The sequence below is a fragment of the Trachymyrmex cornetzi genome, unplaced genomic scaffold (assembly GCF_001594075.2).
Source record: "Trachymyrmex cornetzi isolate Tcor2-1 unplaced genomic scaffold, Tcor1.1 scaffold67, whole genome shotgun sequence".
Lineage (NCBI taxonomy): Eukaryota > Metazoa > Arthropoda > Insecta > Hymenoptera > Formicidae > Trachymyrmex > Trachymyrmex cornetzi.
In genome coordinates this window covers 1,326,465-1,343,373 of record NW_017299992.1, presented here as the reverse complement: position 1 = coordinate 1,343,373, position 16,909 = coordinate 1,326,465, and the positions used below count along the sequence as shown (strand labels likewise).

The 16,909-nt window shown below is 29.3% G+C and overlaps 2 protein-coding genes across 7 annotated transcripts in view; one reads left to right on the top strand and one right to left on the bottom strand.

Annotated features, from left to right (window-relative positions):
• LOC108767328 (nose resistant to fluoxetine protein 6-like) overlaps nucleotides 1-9,438 on the top strand; it is a 10,549-nt gene extending 1,111 nt beyond the window's left edge. The window contains exons 2-13 of the mRNA XM_018517125.1: nucleotides 2,556-2,800; nucleotides 4,282-4,475; nucleotides 4,615-4,715; nucleotides 5,049-5,276; nucleotides 5,371-5,575; nucleotides 5,769-5,934; nucleotides 6,128-6,207; nucleotides 6,286-6,381; nucleotides 6,450-6,579; nucleotides 7,915-8,089; nucleotides 8,872-9,014; nucleotides 9,088-9,438. Coding sequence (XP_018372627.1) covers nucleotides 2,556-2,800; nucleotides 4,282-4,475; nucleotides 4,615-4,715; nucleotides 5,049-5,276; nucleotides 5,371-5,575; nucleotides 5,769-5,934; nucleotides 6,128-6,207; nucleotides 6,286-6,381; nucleotides 6,450-6,579; nucleotides 7,915-8,089; nucleotides 8,872-9,014; nucleotides 9,088-9,246 — 1,922 coding nt within the window. The 3' untranslated portion in view covers nucleotides 9,247-9,438. The remainder of the gene's footprint in view (nucleotides 1-2,555; nucleotides 2,801-4,281; nucleotides 4,476-4,614; nucleotides 4,716-5,048; nucleotides 5,277-5,370; nucleotides 5,576-5,768; nucleotides 5,935-6,127; nucleotides 6,208-6,285; nucleotides 6,382-6,449; nucleotides 6,580-7,914; nucleotides 8,090-8,871; nucleotides 9,015-9,087) is intronic.
• An 81-nt stretch (nucleotides 9,439-9,519) lies between these two features.
• On the bottom strand, nucleotides 9,520-13,689 carry mtm (phosphatidylinositol-3-phosphate phosphatase). Of its 6 annotated transcripts, none has more exons than XM_018517132.1 (10): nucleotides 13,466-13,689; nucleotides 12,656-12,883; nucleotides 12,459-12,563; nucleotides 11,703-12,155; nucleotides 11,142-11,589; nucleotides 10,889-11,064; nucleotides 10,389-10,496; nucleotides 10,131-10,315; nucleotides 9,856-10,060; nucleotides 9,520-9,763 (listed from the first exon to the last, which is right to left on the bottom strand). In XM_018517132.1, the coding sequence occupies exons 2-10, from the start codon at nucleotides 12,779-12,781 to the stop codon at nucleotides 9,611-9,613; spliced, it is 1,959 nt and encodes a 652-aa protein (XP_018372634.1). In that variant the 5' UTR covers nucleotides 12,782-12,883; nucleotides 13,466-13,689; the 3' UTR covers nucleotides 9,520-9,610. The 6 variants fall into 6 exon arrangements, with proteins under 6 accessions (XP_018372634.1, XP_018372636.1, XP_018372633.1 ...); XM_018517129.1 differs by having other exon boundaries at nucleotides 9,611-9,763; nucleotides 12,459-12,566; nucleotides 13,313-13,689; XM_018517130.1 differs by having other exon boundaries at nucleotides 9,611-9,763; nucleotides 12,459-12,566; nucleotides 13,345-13,689.
• Between the last annotated feature and the right edge of the window lie 3,220 nt (nucleotides 13,690-16,909).

Sequence of the window (16,909 nt, the reverse complement as noted above, 5' to 3'; positions counted from 1 at the left end):
TAATGTGTTCACATTACTATTATTATTTCTATTGCATTAAAAAGTAATTATAACTATACATGTTTATATATGAATATTTATATATTTATATATATTTATACATATTTAAACATAAAAAACTGTTTACCATATAGTCATCCTCAGTCATATAAATTAACACATAAGAAGAAAATACAATAACTAAAGAACACTAATCACGGATAAAGCCATGACCGCCATGACACACTTACGCAATAAAACGTAAGCAGTAACCCGGTAAAAAATTTGTTATGCATGAATATGTATAATTATGTATAAACATATTTATATATATTTGTGCATGAAAAATTTTTTACTGCGAAGAGAATCAAATTGGATTGGTACTGTTTATGTTAAGCGTCGTCTATAATATGCAGAGTAAGCTTAGTGTAAGAAGTAAAAATAAACAAATTGCTCAATCACAGTAAAATGTCAGAAAAATAATAATGAAATATAATCGGTCAATTTCTTATTTTTCCCTCCTTATTTATCAAGTACTCCATACATTATAATAGACGCATTATGGCCTTACGGTCTCTACTATATTTTGGCCAATTAGTTTACTGTTTATGTTTTACTCATTACTGTATACATTTTTTGTGTATCATGACCTTTACGCATGCAAGACACATCACAGTTATACAAACCAAATAATTACAAATTGTTGTTGCCATGCAGAAATTACATTTTCAGAAATCGGCTGAGTCAATAATATGGACATAAAGCAAAGTTGGATGTCGGGTCATTTTGTTGCGTATAAAGGCCGAATATTTAAAATGTAATATAGCAACCGTCCTTATGTCGATATCAAACGTATCTAAGCATTTATAGCGTTCTTCACTGGCAGAACTGGTGCGCACTCAGTGCTCATTAAAACTATTATATACTAATCTAATCTGAACGTAAAAGTGAGATATCTCAATTAATAAAATACCCAATGTATGTTTTATCAAATAGCACAATAAAATGTATTGAGGATTTCGCGGTTTAATTCGTTTTTATATTTTTGTTAAACGTACATCTTTACGTCGATTTGTGTACAACGGTTTTAAAGTGCACCGAGTACGCACCAGCTCTGCCAGTGAAAAACGCTATTAGATATAAGTGGGAAATATGACCGCGGCACGCGCCGCGCATCTCAAAGATTTTAAACATCTTATATATCGATATTTTATTGCTCATTGGTCTCATCTAATTACTTTTGCAGCGTTATATTGAATTAATCGTCAGAGGTTTTATATTTAATTTCGTAAATTATATACAGTATTACAATTGTACATGCATTCTTACATAGAATAAACATAGAATAAACCAACTTTTTATTCCAAGTAATAAATTCGGTTTATTTAATCAATTAAGTTAATTGATTTAAAAAGTTGAATTAGTAAAAAGGTGACTTATCGGGATTTCGAATTACCATTTAGATAATACCAATACAAAGAGCTGTCGAAACGATTTTATATCGATTTTTGTGTGCTACAAATTTTTAAGCTTTTTTAAAATATATTCACATGCGTTAAAATGTGCAATCTATGTAATAGATCATTAAAATTACGAGCTTGAAAAGTGATACTTATTACTTTGGTTACTTAAACCTCAAATATAATCTTTTTTTCTCAACTGGAGAACAACTTGTTCGGGGCGTATAAGTTACATTCCGAACGTAATTCATTTATTCACACATTATACAACATATTTTCCATAAGTGTATTACTACCGTGATTGTGTCGCATGCGTAACTTTCGGTTAAAACACTTAGTACTAGAATCAACTTTCTTCGTGTTACACAAGGAACTAGTTTCTTAACTGCATATGCGAGAGAAAAGCGTTTATTACGCGTGCAACACCGCACAATTTTCTCTCATTTCATTTCGAGGATCCTACATCTCATGAAATTGCACGGTATACCTGTAGTTTGGAGAACATTACAGCTGAGAGTACACACTCTCTTATGTACACAATTAATCAAATAGATATATTCCTTATACATCGAGTTTTAACATTTTTTAACACTATCGTTTATATGAAGAAGTGATCTGAGTGAAAGTTAGTAATAAGTCACAAAAAAGAGCGATTAAAAATTATCCTTCGTAGTATTACTTTAGTCACAAAAATATATATATATATATTTCATATTTATTATTACAACATTTAACTATTATTTTTTATTATATCTTTCCAAATGTTATTTGTAAACTGCATAATAATAATGCAGAAAATGATGTTAAAATTATATAGTATAATTATGTTTTGTAATAATCTCATTGAGACTGTTATAACGAAACGCACACCACATACACGCACACGCACACGTGCACACATACACACCATTGCGACGTTAGAGGTTAATGAAATTTAAAAACACCTAAATAATGTGAACTATCTAAGAGTTGTCTTTTGCAATTAACAATGATCCTGCCTTCAGCAATTAATAAAGGCTCAGTATTTAAGTAGCAATGAATAAGAAACACTATACCTAGATTCTAGGGCCTAGAATGTTGTTACGTAAATAACAATTATATATTTCTGTCTTCAAGCATTAGATTCTAGTGGCGAACTCAAATCAGGTTTCCTTTATGGAAATAATTTTTGGATGGGCAGTCGTAGTCAGTGCTTGGATATAATGAACAGGACTCCCTTCGAGTTCGCAAAACGGCATATATTAAATAACACGCGATACCGCAATCCGCAGAATGAGTTCCCGCCTTTCCAACTGAATTACTTCGTTGCTTATCTCAGACACAACAGTACTCTTCAATATCACGTCAATATACCAAATGAAGTAAGTTCTTCTTGAGATTGTCTACTCGAAAAAAAGTGTGTATATATATATGAACATATTTTATATATAATTATATGTAATTGTACATAAAATATGTCAATTTTGTATATAATTACATATAATTTTATATGATTGTATATAATTATATATGAAACATTTTTCCCTGGGAATATATCGTGTTTTTAATAAATGGTTTTTATTATAAATTTTAAATTTTTATTTTAAGTTCAATTTTTTAATAATATACGTCAGGTAATCCTCAATCGGACATTTCCTGCATTTTTCTATATTACGATCTAATAAATCTTATTTACATTGGAAAAATTTATTAAATTATAATAAATATTTATTTGAATAGTACTAACTAACATTTATTTATGATAAATAAATATTTAAATAAATATACTAAATAGAAAAATGATAAATCAAATTAATGATGCTTGTTTTAAAAAAATATACGTTTATTATTCAATAAATGGTTGGTACTGTTCAAACAGATATTTATTAAAATTTAGTACATTTTTTCTCAGTGTACTTTAACATCAATGTGAACAAATTAAAGTAATTTTGTTGTTAACATTTATTGCAAACGGGCATAAACACGTTAAATTTAGTCTTTAGGTCATGTGGCATGTGTAATGTCATAAATCGTAAAGAGAGAAAAAAGTTATGGATCTTCTACAATAAACCATTAATCATAAATCAGAAGTCAGGAGCTAAAAATTGACGACCGTGATAAGTCAATTTTTAGCTTCTGACTTCTGATTTATGACTAATGGCTTAATGTAGACGGCCCATTATATTAAAATTGACTTACAGCTCATTTGGCACTTGCGTAATCTCTTTAATGGATAAGTATTCAAATTTTTCAATGTAAAATTGTGAAAAACATGTAAAACTATTAACAAACAAATAACAAGTAAGTACCGGATAGAACTCTAGGTATCTCGAAAAATACGTTTTATAAAAAAAATGTTTCAAACAAAAGTTGTAGGGGTTAAGAAGATCTATTCATTGATCTTATTAATTATTTGACCTTGGATGGTGTTATCAAGATCAGATCAAAGTTACATCGATTTTTTAAAATAAAAACCCTAATTATTTTATTACATATTCTTAGCTTATCTCGAAAGCTCTTCAAAACACTATAACAAAATATTTTTTCGTGGAGCCTTTTTTGAGTTCTATGACTTTAAAAAGTTACCGTACCGTCGGCATTAGTTAATTAGTACCAATTATTTAAGATGTCTAACTGATGTAAAATCTTTTAAATGTTGTTTATGACCTTAAAAACATTTATCAAGGTCGTAACTTTTGACAGTTGTTACTTTTATTTTTATTTTTAGTGTAAATAAATCTTTTTAAACTTTACAACTTTTGCCTGAAATATTTTTTTTATAAAACTTATATTTTTCGAGATATTTAGGGGTTCCGGTATTTTCTATAAACGCTGTATATAGAAAATTTTATGTATATTTTAGGACCTGATCACGCTTGGCCTCTGTTTGCCCGCATCCTGTTCCATGAATAATATAAGCTTCATTCTAGAAGGAATATTTAGAGATAGAGTTCTTTTAATCAATGATCTCTATTCCATGGACCTCAGCCTGATCAAGGTAAAAAATTTAAAGGACGATCATCAATGGCTGTTAAGTGGTGCGACACTCCTCATATGGTATGTCGAAAAACATAAAAATAATAAAAAATTAACATTACAAATAAAATAATAATATACATTAAATTTTCATATCTCTTCCGAGAGTTTGAGAAAGCGATGGAAGAGATATCTGCAAATATTAATTTTATCATTTCAGTGTTGTTTTAGTGCTTACCTTTGCCATGATGATAAGCGGTACAATATACGATATATTCATATATCAAACATATTTAAAGACAAAGGCTAAAACTGTCGTTAGTAAGTATATGTCTAACTAATTGTAAAACTCTCTTTTTGAGCTTCTTCGGTAATGGACTATTCATAATACTGATTTTGTTATATTCCTGATATTTCAAAAGAAAATCACGCTCACGTTTTATATATACGCATTAAAACTTTTTTACTAAATTGGAAACATTATTTTAATAAAACTTCAAAATATACAAAAATATTTTTTCTCTCGTATAATGTTATTAATTCCTATAGTGCAATATCTTTTTTTCCACTTGTTTGCCTGTTAAGTTTTTTTGCCTTCGCCGGTAAGCATCTTTTGCAATTTTTAATCAATACAGATTCTGAATTGTGATTTAGATGTAGAAAACACGGTCGAGGAGCTGAAAATGACCGATTTGTCGTCTTCATGTGTGAAAAGTAGAATCGGGAACGTACTAATGTGTTTCTCCGTTTACACGAGTACGAAGATAATATTTAACACAAAATTGGACACCAAAGCAATAGCCGTCATTCACGGCATAAGATTTCTGTCTATGCTTTGGATAATCATAGCTCACACTATATTTTACACGGCGGACTATTTCGGTAAGTGTATACTTACACAAAAATTGTAGAACTGGTTATTTACGTCTCCTAATGTCGTTTTCCATGCATAACAAATGTCGTTTTACATATGTAGATAATAAAGTATGGACGTTGAGATTCGCCGAAGGTATCCCCATTCAAGTGATAAGCAACGCATCCGTATCGGTTGACACTTATTTCTTTTTAAGCGGATTTTTATTGGCTTACATGTTTTTAGAGCATAAAATAGATAAGGAAAGAATTCATTACGGAGAGAAGCTAAATAGGTTCTTTGTCAGCGTAATAAAGAGATATATCCGGTACGTTTCTAACGTTATCTTGATTCACGCGAATAATAACAAAGACGACGCTGTAAGCATGACAGCATCAATGGTACAGTAATGAGCAAAATAACACAGAATGCAATTTAAAAAATCAATTTAACAATGAGCCAGATAATAATAATTGGTTTCTTTATAGTTTTTAAAATTAAATCTAGAAATTTCTTTTAAGGTTGACACCGACTTATATAATAATGATAGGAATAGTGCAATTAAACTCAACTTGGTACGACAAGACTTCGCAATTCTACGTTGAGGAAAAATCGCATGAAACTTGCGCGAAATACTGGTGGAGAAATGTCTTGTACATAAATAATCTGTTTAATCATAATACGATGGTACGAATGCCAATTTAGGCTGGTTCCAAAATATACTGCCAGTACTGAAAATCTATAGTGCACGTAACGTAAACTATAGATTTTCAGTACTGGCAGTAAATTTCGGAATACAGCTTTTATTATAATATCATTCACACTCAAAAGCGTGTAAGAGAGCCTCCTTATTCGGAGTTATATTGAAATTTTTTTGTAGTGTTTGTCTTGGAGTTGGTATCTATCCAGCGATATGCAATTCTTTATAATCGGTCTGACACTTTTAATTCTGTCAACTGTGTAAGTTAAACGATCGTTGATTGAATATTACATATTTTCAACGCATGTATCTGAATAAATAAAAGCTACAAATTTCAGATATTTTTACGTGGCTGTTGTCATACTAGGTACACTTTTGATAGGCTCGATTATCTTAAGCGGTTATATCTCATACATTTATGAATATGTTCCGACGTAAGTTGAAGAGCATCCTATTAATTGTGAGACTAATTAAGTAAATAAACACTTTTTTATTATTACAGTTTGGACGAACAGTACAGACTTCAAGATGTCTTATACTACCCACCATGGGTTCGAATTGGTCCATATATTATTGGAATAATTACAGGTTACATTATAAAAAGATTTAACAAAAAAATAGCCTTGAAAAAGGTAAAGTATATAATATTTATCTTTATATAAGAAAATTTGACGTAACCAATTGTTGGAGTTATGGAGTATGTAAGCTACCGATTAATAAAATTTAGATTGTTATTTTTAATTATGCAGAACGCGGATTTGAAATATTCATAATTATAAATCATGGACTAATATCAAATTATTTTTTACAAAAGTTAGCTTTAACAGTAGCTAGTTTTTAAATCATATCTGCAATTATATACATACATACAAATATATTAGACTGATAAAAAATAATTTTATTTTTAATTAGCCTCTCAGCTCAAAAACTTCCATTTCATGCCAAAAGAACACCCCTAAATTTTTATCAAAATATATTAAGATTTGGAGATTGCTAGTGGATGATTTTTAAATCAAAGTTTCGATTTTCCTTAATGCATGTTTAATTTTATGCAAGAATGGCTCAATCTAGATTTTAAACGTGATACTGTATGTTTTTTTGGTCGTTGAACACGATACAATAATTCATTTAGCTACTCATTTCATTTTCTAATAAACAGTTTTTATTGTCAAATTGAGGCATTTGATTTAAGGATGTCAAAATCACAAAACGATATACTTTAGAACTTGTAAACAAATTTTTTCTATCCTTAAAAACGTTTTATAATGTTAAATGCAACTTTTAAAGGCCCTGTAGGAAGTCCCGGGAAAATGCGCCAATTGGATCTTGTTTTGAGTAAACAGACCTACAATTTGAGGAAAGTAACGACCCATTTGGACGCTTGGAATCTTGCTAAAATCGACCTTGAACTCAAAATTTCTTAAAGCGTATATCATAGAGCTAAACGCATTATTGCATCGTGTTCAGTGACCAAAAAAACATACAGTACCACATTTAAAATGGATTAAGCCATTTTTGCATAAAATAATTTGTCAAAATCAGGACTTTTGTACTAAAAATAAAAATAAGAGGAGCAACCTCCAAAGGGCAAACTAATAAGACCAGTAAATAGATCTTTTTAAATCTTACTTTTATCCGAAATACTTTTTTGTAATAAAACTAACATTTTTCAAGATTTTTCAGGGTATCCGTACTTCTTCCCCACCCTGTATATGTATACGAATTAATCATTTATAAATTAACATACTGACATTTTTCTCACTTTACAGTACAATACACAGCTAAAAACCACAAGTATATAATATAAAAAACTATATAAATGTATAAAAGAATTATTTAACCCACATTTAAATTATTCTTAATATCTTGGTGAAAATAAATCGCTAAAATTGCTGAGAATTGTTAAAATCTATATCAATTGACCTATTTTAATATACAACATTTTAAACAAAATACATAAATTTCAGAGTACTATAATTTTATATTGGACTATTAGTGCTGCTTGCAACATTTTCGTATTATTTGGCCTTTACAAACGACAGATATCTGTTCTGTCTACTGCTATCTATGTTGCATTAAGTAGAACAGTTTGGGCCATAGGCATAGCATGGATTGTAATAGTGTGTTGCACTGAGCATGGAGGTTAGTCGATTTAATAATAGTATTAAATAAATAAAAAATAATAAAAATATTCTGATTCAAGAATTTTTTTAAAATAAAAATTGCCAGAAAAAAAGTTATAAGTCAAAGTTAGTTGTTAAGTGCTAATGATCAATCTATCTTTAATATTTATCGATATAAACATTAAATCTTTTCATCGAAAAAGAGAATACAAATTTACATATACTTTTAATATCATTATAATGATATTATAAATGTATAATATCATTTAATGATATTATAAATGTTATATTTAAATTATCTATTATATAATCGATTTATATTGCGATTCTTTTATATTTCTTTTTTATTTTTATTTTTAATTAGTTGAATTATTATATTTTACACTGACGATGACCTGATGAAGGGTGAAACGTTTGTATGATTTTATGTTTACATGGATTGATAAATATTAAAAACAGATTAATCATTAACATTTAACAACTAGCTTTGACTCGTAACCTTTCCTTTCTGACAATATAAATAGATAAATTTTATATCATATCAGCATAAATAAATTGTTATATTATTCGTATATATAATATTCTATTTAATCCCATTTTTTAAATTTAATACTTTAAACTACTTTAAAGTCTTATGGCCCTGATGGTAGAAATGCTTCTGAGATCTCGGAGTGATTTTTAACATTGTGGACACAAGGCTTAATAAGCATTTTTGTAATAGACAATAATAAATCATAACAGGACAATGTTATAATTTAGGAAAAAAATTTTATTCTTATCAAACGCTTGACTGTATTACAGGCATCGTTAAGGAGCTGTTAACATGCAAAATCTGGATTCCTCTTAGTAGGCTTACGTACTGCGCTTACCTTTTAAATCCTTTTATTATACATTCGATTCGTTTGCATAATGAAACATCTGCTCATTTAGAATTTCTGTCCATGGTAAGTACATGAACAATCAAAACTCCAACCTCGACAAAATAAATACACTTATTGTCACAATTTTCATTTTTAGAGCGCTATGATTGTTGGACACTTTGGGATTAGTTATATCTGTGCATATGCATTGTCTTTAATGGCAGAATCACCGTATATCTTATTAATGCGAATGTTCAGCCAATCTCGTAGTAGAAAAAAATATAAGGAATGTGAGGTTATAATTTCGCATACATGAAAGAAATACTGTAATATTGTAATAATGTAATAATTGTAATTAAAATCGAATAAAGTAAAATCGATTTTTAGATGTTTTTATCCCTCTATACATTTGTATTAAATCATATTCGATTACGATGAAATAAACTGGGTACAATTTGCATGAATTATGTGGAAGGAACGTTGCATGTGCGGTTGCGATTAATTCATTGAAAATGCAAAAATGCGCACGAATCGAGATTCGTTTTTATCAAGTGGGCGTATTATACATAGCATCCACAAATTTCAGTCAAAATATCTTGTACTGACTCGAAGGAGTAGATCAAGAGTTTACAGCTCATTTACAAAACTACAAATTATTAGAGTCATAGTTCCCCGTGGCGCTATATGTGAACCGGAGAATGTATTCTGGGTGGCGCCGGCGAGGTAATGGCTCGATTCGCACGTGAGGCCTGTTCGCGTCTACCCTCCTCCAGCTGCTTCTCGAGCTGCTCTTTTAAGACTAGAAGCTCCCTTGTTCTTTGATAGACAGGATCCTTGAAGCAGGTAAAAACAGATATTTCAACAAAGACATTCTATAATTAGTAAACTATATAATGTAAAATTTACATGAAATATTTTTATGTACCTGTTGCCGCATACTAGGGTTCCATCTACAATACAAACTTTTCCACGGTTTAATATATCGCATACTAGCAACTGGCATTAGAACAAGCTGATAATTCGTACCAGATCGGTAAAGAGGATTCAGATAAAGAGGTAATTGACTATTGGTATACGACCAGAGAGAGACTGTTCTTTGCTTTACTTGTTCTTGTACTCTTTCACGTTCGCTATAAATGTTATATCAATATGATACATATACATAAAAATATAAGATTCAAATTGTCTATAAATATTTACCTGCTAAATAAAAACGTGCCAAATCTGCAAGAGTAAAGATGATCAAGAATAGTGATTAAAAAATGTTCGTTGAATTCAAAAGCGTTGGGAAATTGTCGCATTATTTGCCAAACGCAATCGATAAATTGTAAAAATACCGGCGATCTATCGGCATCGCTATGATGTTCATCGCCATGGCCTATCCTCTAAAAAAATCATTATTAATTATAGCAAATAAAACAACATACAATACTGAAATTTAAAGAAAGTTCTATGTACCTGTTGAAATTTATGTCCGAAACTAAGCCATTCTTTTTCTATTAAAACCTCAAATCCCTTGACGGTTCTATAGTATGGATCTAACATTAACATCGCAAGAGCTGTAAGCTAAAGAAGATAATAACAATAAATATGTATAATAAACATTGTAATGTTTTATCTTTCAATTCATATATACTCGTCGATAGTCAGAATCGATCGATACGGAATATAAAATTTACATCGTTATAATTTACTAAATTTTCCTAGCTTTATTGTTATGTGAAGAAATATATTTTTAAAAATAAGTTTTAAGATTGTAATATTGCAAATTTATTTATGTAATATTAAATCTAACAAATTATAAAATAAATTTAAATAAAGGTAAAAATAAATTTTCTACAAAAACAATTAACGAAAAATATTATACTCTTCATTCAGTTCGTACTCAAAAACATATTTTTTCATCAAACAATAAAAAAAAACCTCTTAATAAAAGTCAATAAGAATTAAATATTTACTTGTGCTGTTCGGTCCCAACCGTCAGAACAGTGGACTAAGACTGAAGTTTTATGATTTTCAACTTTGTCCACAATTCTTACAGCTCCAGCAAGAACACATTTGATATGCTTAAGCCACATTGTTGATTCTATGCCTGACAGCCATCGAGCCTCGTCAATTGTGGGGAAACATAATTCTGAAATAAAGCAAACGTAAGTAAAAAAAAATGTTACATTATTTATCAAATTTAATTTTTTTAGACAAATCTGATACCTTTTAACTTTCTAAGACTTTCTCTCATGACATGTATATTATGAATATCGAGAAAGACTAATTCCGCATTCTGATAAGCATCTTCACTTTCGTATCCACCGCCTTTCGCTTTATTCGCTATCGCGTTTGGCATCGGTCGCGCATCCATTATAAAGAGTTTATGACTTTGTGCGTTGGCATCCATTATCAATTGCACATATCTCTCGTCCTCGCGACTTCGTTTGCCGCCGACACCAACTAATGGCTGAGCACAACGAGTTATCGTCGCTTGGCTTTCTGGATGAATCCATGAGAGAACCGGAAGTCTACCTCTACTTCTAAAAGATGCAGAAGCTTGAAGATCCTCGTCAGTCGCTGCAGCAGGTACTGCCCAGACAGCTGGATAACTGTCGCATAGCGAATACGTATCATTGATTTTTGATATTTTCCACATATCGTTATTTACACCCTGAAATTCAATGAGAAGTAATATAAAGTTTTGAACAAATTGTTATAACATCGCGTTAAAGTTTTTTCAAATTCTATACAAGATATGCCTCGTGTAGAATGATTGATATATACCATTCTTTTTAATTCTGCAATAGGTTCGTAAACGTTCCAACCATTTTCAGAAAAAGTCTCAGAGTATTCAAAGGCAAAGAGAGGTAACTTGTGAGATAATGGAAAAGAATACTGTTGTAGTTTTTCAAATACATCTCGTCTGGAATGGTTTTCCTGTTTATGAGCAAATCTGAGATTCCTCATATCCTTACAAAACACCTCGATTCCATAAGAATTTTCTCCTCTACTCGACGCACCGCCGACTTTTTCAATTCGACTAACGACCCCCAACGGCACTTCGACGACATAAGGCGTTTCTCGATCTATACTACGAAAATGAAGCTTGTAATTTGTAACACTAAGGATCCCTCTGGCAGGCCCCGAATAAGGACACAAATAGGTAACTTCATGTGCAATGCCTTGCACTCGTTCTCCATTCAAGAGCGGTGGTCCCGTGTCTCCTCCAGACAAATTCTAATCAAAATAGCAATAACAAATAACCAACTGAAAATATTGTGTAATAGTAAATTTTATGATAGAAGAAAAGCTTTTTATTTTTCTACAACTTCAACAGAAATAAAAGGCAACAACAGTAAATATGTTGCAAAGTAAAAGTGAAATAATAGGAAAATATTTTACACAACAGAACATCGTATTTCAACAAAAAAATTTTACTATTTATGGATTATCATTGAATATTTGTATCAACAAAAATGCCATAATGACATAAATAAAAATAAGAACTGTGTTGTACTTAAGAATTCGCTACAAACTCACTTTTACTTGATTATCTTTTTTAGCCTCTAAAGCAGAAACTATGTTATTATCTGTTGAAGTGGAGCTTGAAGAAAAACTTTTTGAATGTGAAGCTTTTTCCCAACTCTCCTAAAGAAATTTATAGATTCACTCGAGATTTAATAAATAGTAATGTATTATGTTATCAATGTTATAATCAAATAAATTCTGCTTTATACCGATTCCTGGCCCATTTTTGAATTAAGCGAACTGCTCTTGCTGTCTGAGTTGAGAGAATCTGAACTGGCATTCTTCGAATTGCTTTGTTCTGTACCCAGGAGTTCTGCACTGCCTCTCTTTTCCATACTTGTATTAAAGATAATCTTAAATTCTCTACTTTCGTTGCAACGACATTCTTGTTTACATCTTCATTCACTGTTATCTATGATTATATAAACCGTCTGCACCTGTACAAAACCAATTATAATTAGATGCATGATAATTAATTTAAAAAGTGCCAACACAGTTAACCATTTTTAAGTTAATATTAAGCTCAAAACTCTTGAATTAATAGAATTAAAATAACAATAAACTTTCTGAATATTTAATTAGACAGAATATATATCTTCATATTTCTGAATATATCTAGTAATAAATATTGTTCAAATATATTTCGGATATATACAGCATGTCAAAACATATTAAAAAATATATAAACAATGTCATATTTAAATAAATTTTCTGTGCTAGGATCTTAAAATCTGTCCCTATAACATAACCTCACAAAGTTCGTAGCGCTCGTGATAATATAACGATAAAATAATCTTAATTAATAAACTAACAACGGAATTATTGGAACGCGATAAAAACGGCACATACTTTCACAGAAAACTTACGACGAAAAAAGAATTTAAGAGTACGATACAACCGGAATTGGGAGCGAATCATGTCGTGCCACGCCCAGAGGTGTACGGATTCGCTTTATTGTCCTCGGAAACGTGCAAAAATTTCAGCCGTATTAAGGCCCATGCGATGCACCGGATACGAACCTGCTTCACTTTATATTTATGTAATGTATCCCGTAGCGTTTGCTCCTGTCAGTGCAACGTATTTTTGACAGACGCGGCCATTTTGCACGCGATCGTCGACAGGTGACGCTATGCTGCCTCTCCTCAACTTCGTGTACATAGTGCACCTGTTCTAGAACGTCTCACCGCCAAGTGAAAAAACAATTAAATTAAAGAATGTGCATTTAGACTTTCTAAACATCTAATGTGTTTTTTCAATGTATTCCCATCTTTATTATTTTGTAAAATTACTATTTCTTTTATAAATAAAAATTAATTAAGATAATTTTTAGATATATGTATACATGCATATATACTACGTTTTTATTTCTACATATATAATAAAGTTATTTTATAGGTCTTTTGAAAAATATTAGGTACAAATTAATTCGATGCTTTTTTTTCATTCAAAGTTACTCACATAAAGACAAGTACACATTTAATACCCGAAATAATCTCCATTGTTTTCGATGACTTATTTACACCATCTTTCGAGCAACTATAATGAATGCGGAAGCAACTTAGCGATTTTAACTCGATAAAGACGATAAAAACACTGAATTAATTTGTACACCTAATATATTTAAAGAAATCTAAGTATGTACAGTTATATAATAAAGTAAAAAAAACAGTCCGTTTCATTTGTTCCGTTCGTTCCATGTACTTATTTTATTTTACTCTTTTTATTCGTATTTTTTATTATATTTTATACTTCGATAAGATTCATAATATTAAAAAAGTCAAAAACTAACAAAGTAGTCTGTATCTCGGTTCTGTTAACTTATATTAACTCGACAGTTCGCTATATATTATCGTTATCATAATGTTGTTGCACATCTTTATCAATAATACGTTTTTAATTAAAGAAATACATTTTCCTTGAAAATATATGATTATACAACTACTTTTAAAAAATAAAACATCCAAGTAGGTATTTTTAAGTTTCAATAAAATTATTTCGCAAAAAATTAATTTTTTAGAGGCTATTTTAAATCGATCTCCTTATACAGATTTGCTTCCTTTTTTCACAAAGAGAATTTCAAAGCGATTTTTTTTTACAAAAAATTAGTTTTTAGGAAATCGATCCAGAAGTTGTATATTCTACAGGTAAATAATGAGAGCAATGTCCATAAATGGATATTGCATGGAAATCATTGATTTTCACTATTTTATAGATAGAAAGAAAAAGACGGACATTGTAGAAAATCAGAATGTATATATTCTAGTATAAATTTGTTATTTTAATTAAAATATCTGCAATAAATTATGTATCTATTACAAAATTTGGCAGAATTATATATGTTTTAAATGCAGAATACGTAATTTTACAATATTTTATGATTTAGAATATATGATTAGGCGCGCGACTGTTTGAGATTTACTTTTGTTACATAATTTTTTGTAGGTACTTACAGAATCAAAATATTCATATTATAAAATCACCGACAATTTTTCTTTTGATATGAAATCAATTGTAGATATAGTTAGATATATCATATATGTATAAAATTTTCTCTTTTAGGACGATTTCGACCGAATCTCTATTAATTTAATCAGTAAAACTATTAAAATTTGCCACATGTTATATACTAATTAAATATACCATTGAATTAATATTTTAAGAAAGATTATCAGATTTTATAAAAAATGAATGTTTCGATTCTATAAATGTATAAATACATAAAATTATGTAGTACAAATCTGAATATTGATTGGCTAAAGTACATATATGTGCAATTGTTGCGCTGAGCAATCAATACTTCATTCATCGTTGAAATTTAATGGAGAGCAAACGCCATCTTTTGAATATAGTTTGGCATTATGATTGGTATTTCACAATTATTGATCTCGACGGAAGTATACTCAAAAGTTTTCAAATAATTCACACTGAAAGAGAACATCGATTTCATTACACAAATGTTTTAATAATATTCTATTGATAATAGTGAAGAAAGACAACTATAACAGCACAAATTGATATTAGCGTATATAAATTACAATAATACTTTAAAAATAAATTACTCCATAGAACTTTGTGTTACAATAATTTTTCTTCAAATTAAGAATAAGATATATAGGTAAGTATTAAGTGAAATCTTTTAATAATCGTATTAAATTAATACTATGTAAAGTATTCTGCATTCAAGTAAATTCATAAAATGGTACAATTAATCACTATTGATTGTACCATTGATATTTTATATTATATTTCCCAAATAATTCCCCAAAATGATTTGTTCCTAGCAAAAGTTAAACATATATTAGTAAAATATAATATATACTTAAAGTGTGAACGAACGTATCATTATAAGAAGTTTTTCCGGCGTCTATTTTCATAGCGGTTGACAATTAAGAGTAAAATAAAAGAAATTTTTTAGATTTTATTCGATTTAATATCTTGATAACCAACATAACAATCAAAACTAATTTAAAGAGATATGATAACTTATATTTTTTTTCTACATTTAAAAGTTGAGCAAAATTGATAAATTTTAACAGCAAAAAAAGAATATACGTCACACATTTTACCATTTTCCATTATCAAAAATTCTTAAGACACACATACACATACACACACACACAACACCGAATGAATAAAAAAATTGAAAAAAATTTGAACGCCTTTTCCTATGAAGATGACAATATAAATTTTTCTCAAAATCTCAAAATTTTTATATATAGCAATAAATCTTCACGAAATACATAGACAAGTGAAATAAAGCTTTTTACAATTTATACAATTTAAATTATCATGTTAAGATTTTTAAACATAAGCTCGAGGATGAAAAGACCGTAAATTTTGCTACATATTTATAAATTTAATAAAACTTCTTAGATTTATATTTTTAGCATTTAAAAATCTTCCTTCTCTCTTAAATTTTTTGTAGTCTTGTAAAATAGAATTTTATATTGTTTTTATTAATATTTTTAAAAATACAGAGGGAGGGAGAGAGAGAGAGAGAGAGAGGAGAGAGTAAATTATTGATTTAGCTGGATCTTTTAGCAAAAAAAAAAGCAAAAATATAACATTTTATATTAATTTGTTAAAGAAAATAACAATTCGTTACTTTTTAAATAACAATAACGGGATAACGAATTATTTTTAAGAATCAGTAACTAGTTATTTTGTTAATTCGATAATGTGTAGTGATAACGAGTTATTTGGAAAAGCAACTTTCTCATCTCTGATCTTTTGTTACGATTATTATTCTCCTCTTGATTTGTATGATTTAATTTTGTGTGATGGACGGAAATTGTTTACCAGTGCTCCAAAACATACACAAATAATCCGAATGCTGCAAATAAAAGAATTCACTATATCCGACGACCGAATTATCCCATCGACACTATCTGACGAACATGTTATCCGTTGGAACGGAATGGAACTACTACTCCGTTCTGTGAAAATCTTGACTATTCTTGACA

Coding starts and splice junctions, on each gene's coding strand:
- mtm (XM_018517129.1), bottom strand. CDS start 12,781: ATGGAAAAGAGAGGCAGTGCAGAACTCCTGGGTACAGAACAAAGCAAT. Junction 12,567..12,655: donor CAAAAATGGGCCAGGAATCG/GTATAAAGCAGA, acceptor AAATTTCTTTAG/GAGAGTTGGGAAAAAGCTTC. Junction 12,156..12,458: donor AAAAAGATAATCAAGTAAAA/GTGAGTTTGTAG, acceptor TATTTTGATTAG/AATTTGTCTGGAGGAGACAC.